The sequence below is a fragment of the Symphalangus syndactylus genome, chromosome 8 (genome assembly GCF_028878055.3).
Source record: "Symphalangus syndactylus isolate Jambi chromosome 8, NHGRI_mSymSyn1-v2.1_pri, whole genome shotgun sequence".
NCBI lineage: Eukaryota > Metazoa > Chordata > Mammalia > Primates > Hylobatidae > Symphalangus > Symphalangus syndactylus.
In genome coordinates this window covers 50130376-50144564 of record NC_072430.2, presented here as the reverse complement: position 1 = coordinate 50144564, position 14189 = coordinate 50130376, and the positions used below count along the sequence as shown (strand labels likewise).

At 35.9% G+C, this 14189-nt stretch overlaps 1 protein-coding gene across 18 annotated transcripts in view; it reads left to right on the top strand.

Moving 5' to 3' along the window:
- Nucleotides 1–14189, top strand: part of GPHN (gephyrin) — a 722880-nt gene that overhangs the window by 490470 nt on the left and 218221 nt on the right. For all 18 annotated transcript variants that reach the window (XM_055291351.2, XM_063644412.1, XM_063644411.1 and 15 more), the window contains one exon: nt 7642–7776. In XM_055291351.2, coding sequence (XP_055147326.1) covers nt 7642–7776 — 135 coding nt within the window. The remainder of the gene's footprint in view (nt 1–7641; nt 7777–14189) is intronic.

Sequence of the window (14189 nt, the reverse complement as noted above, 5' to 3'; positions counted from 1 at the left end):
GAGTCTATGTGTGTCTCTGCACGTGAGATGGGTTTCCTGAATACAGCACACTGATGGGTCCTGACTCCTTATCCAGTTTGCCAGTCTGTGTCTTTTAATTGGAGCATTTAGCCCATTTACATTTAACGTTAATATTGTTATGTGTGAATCTGATCCTGTCATTATGATGTTAGTTGGTTATTTTGCTCGTTAGTTGATGCAGTTTCTTCCTAACCTCGATAGTCTTTACAATTTGGCATGTTTTTGCAGTGGCTGGTACCGGTTGTTCCTTTCCATGTTTAGTGCTTCCTTCAGGAGCTCTTTTAGGGCAGGCCTGGTGTTGACAAAATCACTCAGCGTTTGCTTGTCTGTAAAGTATTTTATTTCTCCTTCACTTATGAAGCTTAGTTTGGCGGGATATGAAATTCTGGGTTGAAAGTTCTTTTCTTTAAGAATGTTGAATATCGGCCCCCACTCTCTTCTAGCTTGTAGAGTTTCTGCCGAGAGATCAGCTGTTAGTCTGATGGGCTTCCCTTTGTGGGTAACTCGACCTTTCTCTCTGGCTGCCCTTAACATTTTTTCCTTCATTTCAACTTTGGTGAATCTGACAATTATGTGTCTTGGAGTTGCTCTTCTCGAGGAGTATCTTTTCAGCGTTCTCTGTATTTCCTGAATCTGAATGTTGGCCTGCCTTGCTAGATTGGGGAAGTTCTCCTGGATAATATCTTGCAGAGTGTTTTCCAACTTGGTTCCATTCTCCCCATCATTTTCAGGTACACCAATCAGACCTAGGTTTGGTCTTTTCACATAGTCCCAAATTTCTTGGAGGCTTTGTTCATTTCTTTTTATTCTTTTTTCTCTAAACTTCCCTTCTCTCTTCATTTCATTCATTTCATCTTCCATCAGCGATACCCTTTCTTCCAGTTGATCGCATCTGCTACTGAGGCTTCTGCAATCTTCGCGTAGTTCTCGAAACTTGGCTTTCAGCTCCATCAGCTCCTTTAAGCCCTTCTCTCCATTGGTTATTCTAGTTATCCATTCTTCTAATTTTTTTTCAAACTTTTTAACTTCTTTGCTATCGTTTTGAATTTCCTCCCGTATCTCAGCGTAGTTTGATCGTCTGAAGCCTTCTTCTCTCAACTCGTCAAAGTCATCCTCTATCCAGCTTTGTTCCGTTGCTGATGAGGAACTGCGTTCCTTTGTAGGAGGAGAGGTGCTCTGCTTTTTAGAGTTTCCAGCTTTTCTGCTCTGTTTTTTCCCCATCTTTGTGGTTTTATCTACTTTTGGTCTTTGATGATGGTGATGCACAGATGGGTTTTTGGTGTGGATATCCTTTCTGTTTGTTAGTTTTCCTTCTACCAGACAGGACCCTCAGCTGCAGGTCTGTTGGAGTTTACTAGAGGTCCACTCCAGACCCTGTTCGGCTGGGTGTCAGCAGCGGTGGCTGCAGAACAGCGGATTTTCGTGAGACCACAAATTCAGCTGTCTGATAGTTCCTCTGGAAGTTTTGTCTCAGAGGAGTACCCGGCCAAGTGAGGTGTCAGTCTGTCCCTACTGGGGGGGTGCCTCCCAGTTAGGCTGCTCAGGGGTGAGGGACCCACTTTAGGAGGCAGTCTGTCTGTTCTCAGATCTCCAGCTGCGTGCTGGGAGAACCACTACTCTCTTCAAAGCTGTCAGTCAGACAGGGACATTTAATTCTGAGGAGGTTCCTGCTGAGTTTTTGTTTGTCTGTGCCCTGCCCCCAGAGGTGGAGCCTACAGAGGCAGGCAGGCCTCCTTGAGCTGTGGTGGGCTCCACCCAGTTCGAGCTTCCTGGCTGCTTTGTTTACCTAAGCAAGCCTGGGCAATGGCGGGCGCCCCTCCCCCAGCCTCGCTGCCGCCTTGCAGATTGATCTCAGACTGCTGTGCTAGCAATCAGCGAGACTCTGTGGGCATAGGACCCTCCGAGCCAGGTGTGGGACACAGTCTCCTAGTGTGCCGTTTTCCAGGCCCGTTGGAAAAGTGCAGTATTGGGGTGGGACTGACCCGATATTCCAGGTGCCATCTGTTACCCCTTTCTTTGACTAGGAAAGGGAACTCCCTGACCCCTTGCGCTTCCCGAGTGAGGCAATGCCTCACCCCGCTTCGGCTCACGCACAGTGCGCTTCACCGACTGTCCTGCACCCACTGTTTGGCACTCCCTAGTGAGATGAAACCGGTACCTCAAGCAGAAATGCAGAAATCACCCGTCTTCTGTGTCGCTCAGGCTGGGAGCTGGAGACCGGAGCTGTTCCTATTCAGCCATCTTGGCTCCACCCCCCCGGAGGCCCTTTTTTCTGTATAGATATTTTCTGGTGTACCATTTTGATTCTCCTTGCTACTTTTACTAACTGTTATTTAGTTATTGTGTTAATGGTTTCCCTGGGAATTACAATTAGCATCTTAGCTCATAACAATCTAGTTTGAATTAATACCAACTTAGTTTCAATATTATACAACAACTTCATACCTTGTCCCCTACATATGTTATTATTTTCCTAAATTACCTATCAATATATTGTATGCCCGTCAACATAGATCTACAATTATTGCTTTATGTATTTTTTTTTAATTATATGGGGCAGAAAAGAGGATTCACAAACAAAAATATATGTGAGATACTGACCTTTGTGTTTACCTATGTAGAGTTCTGTATTTCTTCATGTCAGTTACAATTACTGTCTAGTTTCTTTTTATTTCAGCCTGAAGACCTCCCTTTAGAATTTTTTTGTAGGGCAGATTTATGAGCAATGAACACTCAGTTTTTGTTTATCTGGGAATATTGTAATTTTTCTTCATTTTTGAAGTTTAGTTTTATCAGATACAGAATTCTTGGTTGAGAGATTTTTCATCTTTTGACATTTTGACCATATCATTCCACTGCTTTCTGACTGTCATGGTTTCTATTGAAAATCAGCTGTAAATCTTACTGAGGATCAGAATTCTCTCTTCATCTTTATCACTTTCAACAATTTGATTATAATGTATCTTGGTGTCAGTCTTTTTTAGTTTATCCTGCTTGGGATTGTTGAACTTCTTGTGTGCATTCATGTCTTTCATCAAATTTGGCAAGTTTTTAGGCATTGTTTCCTCAAATAATCTCTTTGCTTCTTTCCTCTCCTTCTGGGACCACCATTAATCATATCTCAGTATGCTTGATGGTATTCCACAGGTTGTTTAAGCCATGTTGTTATTTTCCTTTATTTAAGCCATGTTGTTATTTTCCTTTATTTTTTTCTTTCTGATCCTCAGACTAGATAATGTTAATCACTTTATTTTCAGCTCACATCTGCTGTTGAGTCCCACTAGTGAATTTTTCATTTCTGTTCTAATTTTCAGTGTTAGAATTTGTATTTGGTTTCTTTTTATGATATTTGTCTTTTTATTGAGATTCCCTGTTGTTGAGGCATCACTCTTGTGCTTGCCTTTAGTTCTTTGTTTATAGTTTCCTTTAGCTCTTTGAGCTAAACTTTATTAAAATAATTAATTTAAAATCTTTGTCTAGTCACCTCAGTGTCTGAGCTTTCTCATAGACAGTTTCTGTTCATTTCTTTTTTCTTTTCTTTTTTTTTCCTGTGTACAGGTTATACTTTCTTCTTTGCATGCTTCATAATTTTTTGTTGAAAACTTGACATTTAAATATTGTAAGTGGCAACTCTGGAAATTAGATTCTCCCCTCTCCCTGGGGCTTTTTGTTGCTGCTTGTTCAGCAGTATTAGTTATTTGTTTGTTATTAATTTTTTGAAATACTTTTTTCAAGCTTGTATTTCTTTGTTGTGCATAACCTCCGATGTTTCTGTTGTTTGCTTAGTGGCCAGCTAGTGATTTGACAGGTATTTCTTTAAATGCCTAGAACCAAAAAATTAATAATGATAATAAAAACAAAACAAACAAATCAGAGAAAATCTCCCAGTTTTTGCAGATGAGCTCTTTGTATATGTTAGGTCACACTTCAACACTCAGCCAGGCAATTTACAACTCTTCATTAGTTTTTCACTTCCTGCTTATATAGAGTCTCAAGTTTATCCACAAGTGAGAGAATAGAACCTTCTCAGGTCTTTTCTGAGGATGTGCCCAGCCCTGGGCATAAACCTGACGTTTTAGAGTCCAAAGGATATGTGGGAGCTTTTCAGAGTCCTTATGCCTTAAAGTACCTCATTCCATAGCCCTCGCTCCCAGGTCTGTCTATCAACAGAGTAATCTATATTCACTGACTCCTTTTCCTTACCTCCAGTTTTTTTCTTGACCCCTTGTAATCAGATTCTGTCTTCATCAAATAATGAAATTTTCTCTCAGGTAACTAATTACTACCATCCTGTTCTTCATCATCTAATTCTTCCCCCTTTTTCTAGTATCCGTGTTGACATATTCTTCTTCGTCATCTTTAGGATCTCATTTATTTCTGTAACTTCAGCAACTGTATATCTACAATAATTTCTAAGTCTGTATCTCCAGCATAGACAGTTTTTTTTTTTTTTAAGATTGGGGCGAAGATTTGTTCTAGACTATGTAATGAAATTGTAAATTTATGTTTACTGATATTAACTGGATCCGCTATGGTAATTGAAAATTCTTTTGCCTTATCCATCATTTTCATTCATCAATGCATTTTTTGAGAATTCTACCACTCTCCTAAAGTCATCTTTATCACTTTTACTTCCCCTTATTCTCATCAATAAGGCCTCTCCTGCAAGCACCAAAAAAATAGTAGTAATAAATGTCTGTGTCTTTTACTCACAATTTACTTTGCTTTATCATGCCTACTCAATTCCTCAATTTGTATCTACTCTTTTTACTTAACTGGTAATTTCTTTAATAACTGGATGTAATGGCTTCTTTTCAGCTCTCTCTCTCTATTCCTATTCTCTCCCATATTTGTTTTTTTTTTAATCTTGCAACTTTCTTCTTTTTGCCATTGCCTTGATACTCACCCATCTCGATTTGCCTCTTTTTTCTCTAATAGTTTCTTATGATAGGAACACCAAATAATTTATCTTCTGAACCAGAATGCTTTTGAAAATGAAAAGAGGTGCTGTTTAATAATTAAGCCAGCATAATAGGTATAAACCCAGATTGTTCAAGGAAAAATCAGATGTATGGTTACCCCATACATCCTTATCTTAGAGATCTTATCTTCCTTCAGTTTGTTTTCTTTTGTTAACTTTTAATATGAATGTTACCTCAAATTGTCAGCCATTGTCTTTTGTTCTTTCACATTTTCTCTGCAGGTGATCTGACACATTTGAATGACTCAAATTACTACCTCCATTGATAATTCCCAAATTATATGTCCTAACTTTTTCCTGAGTTCCAGACTCATACACCTCATCAAATAGCTCCAGACTGGTAGCCCAAAAGTATCTAGCCACAAAATTTAAACTTATCTTCCCCTCAAATATCCTGATTTTTAATTTACATTGAGGCATATATACACACAGAGATATGTAGTGTATATAGGCAGTTATGTGTATAAGTCTGGAGATATATATCACACACACAGAGACATTATTCGTGCAGTTGCTTCATTAGATACTGGACATGCAATAGTAGCAAAACACTGTTCCATCATGACAGTGCATTCTAATGTGGGAGACAGACATTGATCAAAGTATCACACATATATATGTTGTGATACTTTCTGTAAGTATGGTCATTGCTATGAAGGAGAGGGATGTGATGTCATGTGAGGTATAAAATGGGTATTTGATCTTCTTTTAAATACATGGCCTTTTTAATTAGATAAGTGGCAACAAATAGCTCTTCAAAATTAGACTGTCTTTCTTTATTTCTTGGAAATATTTATCACAATTCAGTACTCAAATATGTTAGCAAATAGAGTTGTCTTGCTTCTCAAAATTCCCACTGCTTTTCATACTACTTATGACTATATTGTTTATAAACCACATAAAATTTCAAACACTGAAATGGTAGCAATATCTTTGGAATTAAGGATGTTGGTATAGAAAGTAAATAAAGGAGCTTCTATAGAAATAGTATTAGTTTTTGAGGCAGAAATGATGCATAATATTAGGAATACCTTGTAGTCACAGAGTCTGGCTGTTTCTCTCTTCTTTTCACATAGTAAGTGATATTTGTTGATTAAATGTTAATTGCTTATCTTTTTATCATATGTTGCAAGTCTTGTGCACAAAATTTGAAAGTCCTCATGTTCCCATTCGTAGAAGATGTGTGCCCATTACCGGTAGCCCAGAACATGAACTAAATTATGCAAGTCCTAAAGTAATAAATTTATAATCGACATATATTAATAATGTTAAAAATAATCTACAGTATTAGTCTTTATGTTTGTATATTTTTAGAATAACGATAATTACATCAGTCTTTACTATGTCGATAGGTATAGTAACAACAGTAATAATAACCAACACTTATTAAATATTTACCACTTGAAAGTGCTAAATAATTTACACACATTATTTTACTTAACCCTTGCAGTATTCCAGTGAAGCAGATTCTATTGTTATCCTCAATTTTCAGATAAAGGAAGTAGCAATTCAAAAGGTATATCCATCAGGATCCTAGCAGAAGTCAGATAACATGCTTAAATAGGTAATTGAGGAGAGTTCAATAAGAACCTATAGGATATACAAAGGTTTGGACAGAATTTAGGGAAAACCACAAGACATCATGGAATGCCTGGGACTGGTAACAGTGGGAACCATTAATGCTTCTACCTAATGGGGCAAAGGGAAGGAGTGCTATTAGAATCTAGAGAAAGAGCTGTAAGCCAGAAGGGCAGTCTGACACGAGCTATGATCTTGAGTTGAGTGACACAGCCAACCTTTGATGACCTGGTAGAGAGGGAGCTAGGAGAATAAATGCCAGACCTTGCCCTATCCCAACTCAGTCTTCTGCCAGTGCCTTCCACTGGCTGAACCCAACTGGAAGCCTGGGCAGAAAATAATTTGTTGATGGTGTCCATACAGGTCAGCTTAGAGAAGAGAGGGTGAAAATGGTTGGAGACTGATCTGAAAAGGAAATGGAAAATATCTAGGAATTAAATAGTTTGCTCAAGATTTCAAACTATTAAATGGCATAGCAAGTATATGAATGACAAATCCTTTATTCCTAACCACAATACTATACTGCCTCTCATATTAAAAAGTTTTATGAAATGGTACTTGCCAGGGAACATACTTTAAATCTGAAAGTTTTGCCGGGCGCGGTGGCTCACGCTTGTAATCCCAGCACTTTGGGAGGCCAAGGCGGGCGGATCACGAGGTCAGGAGATCGAGACCACGTTGAAACCCCGTCTCTACTAAAAATACAAAAAAATTAGCCAGGCGTAGTGGCGGGCGCCTGTAGTCCCAGCTACTCAGAGAGGCTGAGGCAGGAGAATGGCGTGAACCCGGGAGGCGGAGCTTGCAGTGAGCCGAGATTGCGCCACTGCACTCCAGCCTGGGCGACAGAGTGAGACTCCGTCTCAAAAAATAAAATAAAAAATAAAATAAAATCTGAAAGTTTTTATTCTATCTCAAATTGTTGGATGCATTTATACCTAAGAGTAAGTGACACCAAATATGTCAGAGCTGAGCAGCAAAGAATGCTAAAACAAAGGGGGTCTTGATTCTACATGTTGTTGACATTTTCAGAATATTAAACCATAGTTGTTCCCCTTGTTCAGATTCCAGACTCCATCATTTCTCGTGGTGTTCAGGTGCTCCCACGAGACACAGCCTCCCTCAGCACTACTCCTTCAGAATCGCCTCGTGCTCAGGCTACATCTCGCCTTTCTACAGCTTCCTGCCCAACACCAAAAGTAAGTACAGTTCCTTCGCATCTTACACCTGCTCTTCTATAGTAATCTGAGAAAACTAACTAATATTTCCTTCTGCTTGTCAAGGTTGGATTGCATGCAAGATTACACTATGAAAAATGAATAAAGTGTAAGATAGTTCCCACCCATTGTGTCACAAATTGTCATATTAGGCCAATAGTAGGACAATACAGATTTCATTCAAAATGTCTTACTCCTACATCATAGCTAAGGGTATTACTTTCTGTAGCTCCTGTTTCTTTGTTGTAGATTTGTTATTTTTTAGTATACTTAACATTATAGATGTAAAGTTATTTGTTTATGCTGAGGATGAATGTACTTTTGGCCAGTAAACAGCAAGATTAACCAAATTATGTCACCAAAGGGATTTCTTTAAACTTGTCCGGGCTGGGGTAGCTCCCTGCTCTAGTATCATTCCAAATTTTTTCAAACATATTCATCTTGGAATGTTGCTGCCTAATATTTACAAACAAATCTAAATTTATTAGAAAGAAAGTTTTAATGCCAACCTTTGGGAGAGGGAAGAAGTTTCTCAGTCTTTTTTTTTTATAATCTGTCACTGAATTGTATAGGGTGAGGAAAGGATGAGACACTTATATGCTGCTCACATCTTTGTATACATGATAAATTAACTAGCAGACATTATTACTGCTGTGACTACTTTCTCCTGGAATGCTCCTTTCCTGATTAAGTTAGTCATTTGTGCTTTCAAGTTCTCTATGTGATGGATGCAATATTGGTATCAAAAGATTAACAGTAACATTCCTTATTATTTAATAAGACATGACATTAGACACTAAATTTGTTTTAGGATTCTGACAGTTAATTTTTCAAATTATAGTTTTTTCTCTGTCATCAAATTTAAGGACCTGTATAGCTGTCTTCCTCAATTCCATCTTTTCTATCAGTTTTGTGAATGTTATAATTTAATTTGACTGGAAGGGATCTCAGTTTCTGATGTGAATAGTGCAGTTTGTTGTACATTACATGCTACAATCTTCTCAGCAATGTTTCCAGTGTTACCGTTGTATATCATTATTTTTAGATATATGTCAAAAAAACTGATATTAATTTTATCATTTAAAAAACTGAGGTCCTAAACCTTCAATAAAGATAAACCGTAAGAACATTGTAGACATTAAATGTATGCCAATGCCATTTGGGTGCCAGTAAGCTACATTTTCAAATGAATAAAAACAAGGACTTCTTAAAACCTGAATTAGATGGAAGAATCTCATCTATGTCTTTTATATTATTAAAACAAAGTAACTTACAGTTTGACTGCATTAAAATCCAGTTGTACCAGCTAAACTCACTTGTAAAGTCTGGAAAATATTTAAAACTAAAAGTTAAGTTCACTATAAGAAGTTTTGTTCACTGAATATTAAGACCTAAAAGTTGGGAATTCAGAGCTATTCAAGGCATAGTCTCTTTTCCTTAATAGTATGCTGAAATCGTAAATATTTTTTGAAAATATTTTATGCTAAATTTAATTATACATAGTAATTCTTGAGTATTTTTATAACTTTGTAATTATATTTTAGTTACAAAGAGGATATTAAATAAAATTTGAAAAATCACTTGGTACTTCCAAATTCACCAAAGTAAAATTCTGAAAAATAATAATGTTAATATTCGTTAAATTAATTTGCTTATTGCAGAACTTTAAGAGAGCAAGTGGCTTGTCTTGATATTTTTTCCTTAGTTTAACACTTAGATGTTCAAATTGACAGTGAATTCATAAAAGCGTTATATCTGTCTAGGAATAAGATTATATTTCTTTTGAATAATTTTGATCAGCACTAGAATGTATACCTCAAAGATAAAATTATCACTTTGGTGTAACTTTTAATTTACACTTTAAATACTGAATTAGAATATTAATATAATAAAAGAAACTAGTTTGAATATTGATATTTTAAAAGGAGTTAATGTATTCCAATTAGGCATCTGGAAATAACGTTTAAAAAATAAAGGACAGAAGGAAGTGAAATTTATCTTTCTAGTAAGAAAGGTCTCATAAATCATAAAACTGCTTAAGAGAATCTAAACTAGGTGCTCTTATAAGTGCTTTAATACCAGTGACAAATATACTCCTTGTCTTCATGGAGTTTACAATTTAGTCATATATTACAGGTTGAGTATCCCTAATCCAAATGCTTGGGACCAGAAGTGTTTCAGATTTCAGATTTTTTCAGATTTTGGAATATTTGCAGATACTTAAACCAGTTGAACATTCCTAATCAGAAATCCAAAATACTCCAGTGAGCATTTCCTTTGTGCTCAAAAAGTCTCAGATTTCAGATTTTCAGATAGGGATGCTCAATGTGTAAAACAAACAGGTAAATAATTTTAATAATTATAATTTCATATTAATTTAATAATTATAATTGAAATACAATACATGTTAAGAAGAAATGAAAATGTTATGGCGGTAGAAAATAATAGCAGGGGAACTTCATTTAGATAGGGTGAGTAGAGAAGATCTAACATTTCACCAGGGGCATGAAAAATGAATGAAAACCAAATGTGAGCTTTTGTGCTGTGTGGAGGTTTTAGGAATTATATTGATCAATAATGACCACTTTAAAGGCAGGTGTCACCAATCAAGAACTCTTACACTAAAGCTTCATTAGTATGTGAATAGTCTAATTCAGTGATGTCAACAGCCACTTTCGAATATCTGTTCTTTTTTATTTAAAATAATGAATGTTTTTGCCTTTTCCACTGAGCCAAATATCAAGACCATAGATTTTAGCACTGAGCTCTGTTCTAGGTGAATTCTTTATTTTAATTTTTTAGCATAAAAATTTGGGGCTGAGAAGTCCAAAAGCAATTTCGGGGTTTCAAATTTGAGATACTGGGTAGATGATAATGTTATTAACTATACTAAGGAATAAAAGAGAAGTACCAAGTCTTCAGGGTAAAAGAAAAGAGTGTAATGCATCTTGATTGGGAATGTGTTTAATCTGAGGCATATGTGAGACAACCAAGGAGTGATATCCAGCACAAAACTGGAAATACAATTTGAGTTTGAAATTCTTATTTTTACTGCATCTTGGTTATGATATTTATAACTTAGTACATATTAGTGTTAGCCAAATCCCACAGAAATCCTTTCTACATTTCAAGTTTGGCATGCACAGATTTTCATGCACAGAAATGTATGTGCAAACATATTTTGTCTACATCAGAAATACAATATAGTTTTGAATGATCGGTACTAGAAAGAGCACTTGACTTGATAATAGAAGATCTGGATGGAAATGCTTTTTTCTCTACCTCATAACCACACTAAATTAAGCAAGTTACTTAACTTTACTGAGTTTTGTGTCTATTATTTGACCATCCTTATCTCTACAACAGTGTTTATTAACTCATTAAATAAGTCTTTGCCTGGTAGTAGAATAGAAACAGTGAGCAAGTAGACATTGTTCCAACTTCTGCAAATAGATCAGACAACTAAAAATTAAAATAAAGCATAATAAATGCTAGAATTGATTATCAAGAATACATAATATTATGGAAATAGCTATCAGCAGCACTTAACCAAGTCTTTGTGAAAACACAAAGGGTTAAATAACCAAGTTATGATTCAAAACTAACAGTTCCAACCTTTCCCTCTGTAGCTTTTTATCATTGGGCCATATGTAAGCTGAAACACTTCCTGTCCATCTGCATGTGTTAATCCATTTATTTAGGTCAACAACTATAATAGTATAATATTATAATAAATATTACAATATATCTATATTGCAATATAGCATCCTAAATTATGCATTCATCATTTAAGATTCTCCAGCTATAGTGAGAACAAAATCTATAAAAATATACCAGGTCTTGATTTCTTTTTGTTTTTTTGGTACCTTCATTACAACCTAATGAAGATAACCATGTATTATCTTTTCTAAACAATTCTTCTTAGATTACATTTTCTCCAGCAAATTTGTTTGCTGAAATGATATTGTATATAGGGAAAAGTCATTTCTCTTTTATATCATATATTTTCTTTTAATGAAATCTGACTGAAATGAGGAATGATTTTCACTCCTCTTGCTTTATGACAGTGAAGTATATCTTTCAAGAACAAAGTTGGGATATTTGACTTTCATTGTCCTGAGTAAAATAGTGCCTAAGTCAAATAGTACATAAATTCTATTTAAAAAAGTATAGACAATATCTAGACTCAAGTTCTAAAATAATGATAGTCTTCTAAAAACGATTTGCTGGAAGCATAATTCTGTAATTGATAAATTCTTTTTTAAAGTGAGCATGATTCATAGCTTAGATGAGTGCTGATTTTCAGTTATGAAGGACAGCAGCATCTCTATTTAGAAATAAAATCAAGGCCGGGCACAGTGGCTCACGCCTGTAATCCCAGCACTTTGGGAGGCTAAGGCCAGTCGATTGCTTGAGGACAGGAGTTCGAGACCTGCCTGGCCATCATGGCAAAACCCCATCTCTACTAAAAATACAAAAAATAAGCGGGGTGTGGTGGTGCATGCCTGTAATCCCAGCTTCTTGGGAGGCTGAGGTGCGAGAATTGCTTGAACCTGGGAGGTGGAGGTTGCAGTGAAATGAAACCAAGCCACTGCAGTCCAGCCTGGGCAACAGAACAAAACTCTGTCTCCAGGAAAAAAAAAAGAAAGAAAGAAAAGAAATCAAGAAGCTTAAGATAGAAAATAATAATTAGAGCAAAAAATAAAAATGTTTCAAACTTTCAATTTATCATTCATTTTAGATGTTATTAAAATGAAGAATATTTTTAAACACTGATTTTATTATCCTTTTATTCCCTAAACATCTGAAGTTTGATTTTGAGTAAGTAAATATAGTCTGTAGTCACATATTTTCCTGTACCTTAAAAGTTAGCAAAGAATTTTGTGCTTAGAATAACCAGCAAGTTGTGGTTTTTTTTGCTCTTAGGAAAAAAATATAAATACTATCAATATCTAATTGAACTAAAGTTTATACAACAATTAAAATGTAGATGTATTGAAATATCTTTATATGAGGGGTATATACCTTTAATCCACTAATGTCTAATACTATATTCAAACAAAATATGTAATTATTACTTCTTTGTAGGTTTCTCTTATTGTCCTTTGAGCAAAAGAATTTAGATTGCTCTGGTTAAGTTATATTCTTAACTCAGGGTTTTTAATGTGTGAGTCTGAAAGGCAGTGTGAGTTCCTTTACCTATAAAAATGACACTGCTGATTCTATATCAGCATAATATTTTCTCTGGGATGTTTTCCTAGTAATGTTAGTTTTTACAAAGTATTGCATATTGTCACTATTTTCCTTTGTGAACACCAGGGTGATTATGTGATATGGCTAGGTCATTGGCTAAACCTGGGTTCCCAAGTCTCTGGAGAAGCTCATAAAATGGCCATACTTCCAGCCTAAATCAAGTCACTAACTGGTGACGGCAAATTATTTTTCTCCTATTTTTAAGAGCCTAACCAAAATCAATAAGACTATACTAGACATAAAGTTTCTTTGCTTTTGCTGAAATTATATCAACATTGGTATGACAATATGTTCAGCTGTTAATGACATTATAGAAATAGATTCTACACATACCGTCAACACACAACAAAAAGGTTGGAAACCAGTGAATTAGCGAGATCAAAAATACATTCTCTGAACAGAAATATGTTTTCTTTTGTGAACGTTTACCTCATCTAGGGAGTGTTGAGCAATAATATTCTCTGCGTTATTGGTTAGATCCAGCAGTTCTCAAACATACTGGTCTCCGGACTCCTTCATGCTTTTAACAATTATTAAGGACCCCAAATGACTTCTTTTTATGTGGGTTATATCTAACAATATTTGTTGTACTAGGAATTAAAACTGAGGGCCAGGTGTGGTGGCTGTAATCCCAGCACTTTAGGAGGCCGAGGCGGGTGGATCATCTAAGGTAGGGAGTTCAAGACCAGCCTGACCAATGTGGAAAAACCCTGTCTCTACTAAAAATACAGAATTAGCTGGGCACGCCTGTATTAGGTGGCACATGCCTGTAATTAGGTGACACATGCCTGTAATTAGGTGGCACATGCCTGTAATCCCAGCTACTCAGGAGGCTGAGGCAGGAGAATTGTTTGAACCCGGGAGGTGGAGGTTGCCGTGAGCCAAGATCATGCCATTACACTCCAGCCTGGGCAACGAGAGCGAAACTCCGTCTAGCTAGGAATAAAAATAGAAAGCCTTTACATGTTAACATAAACAACATATTTTTATGAAAAAATAAGTATATTTTCCAAAACCAAAGAAAATCTGAAAATAATGGCATTGTTTTACATTTTTTCAAATATATGTTAATATCTCGCTTAATAGAAAATAGCTGGATTCTCACATTTGCTTCTGTATTAAGTGTGTTGTAATATGTTGTT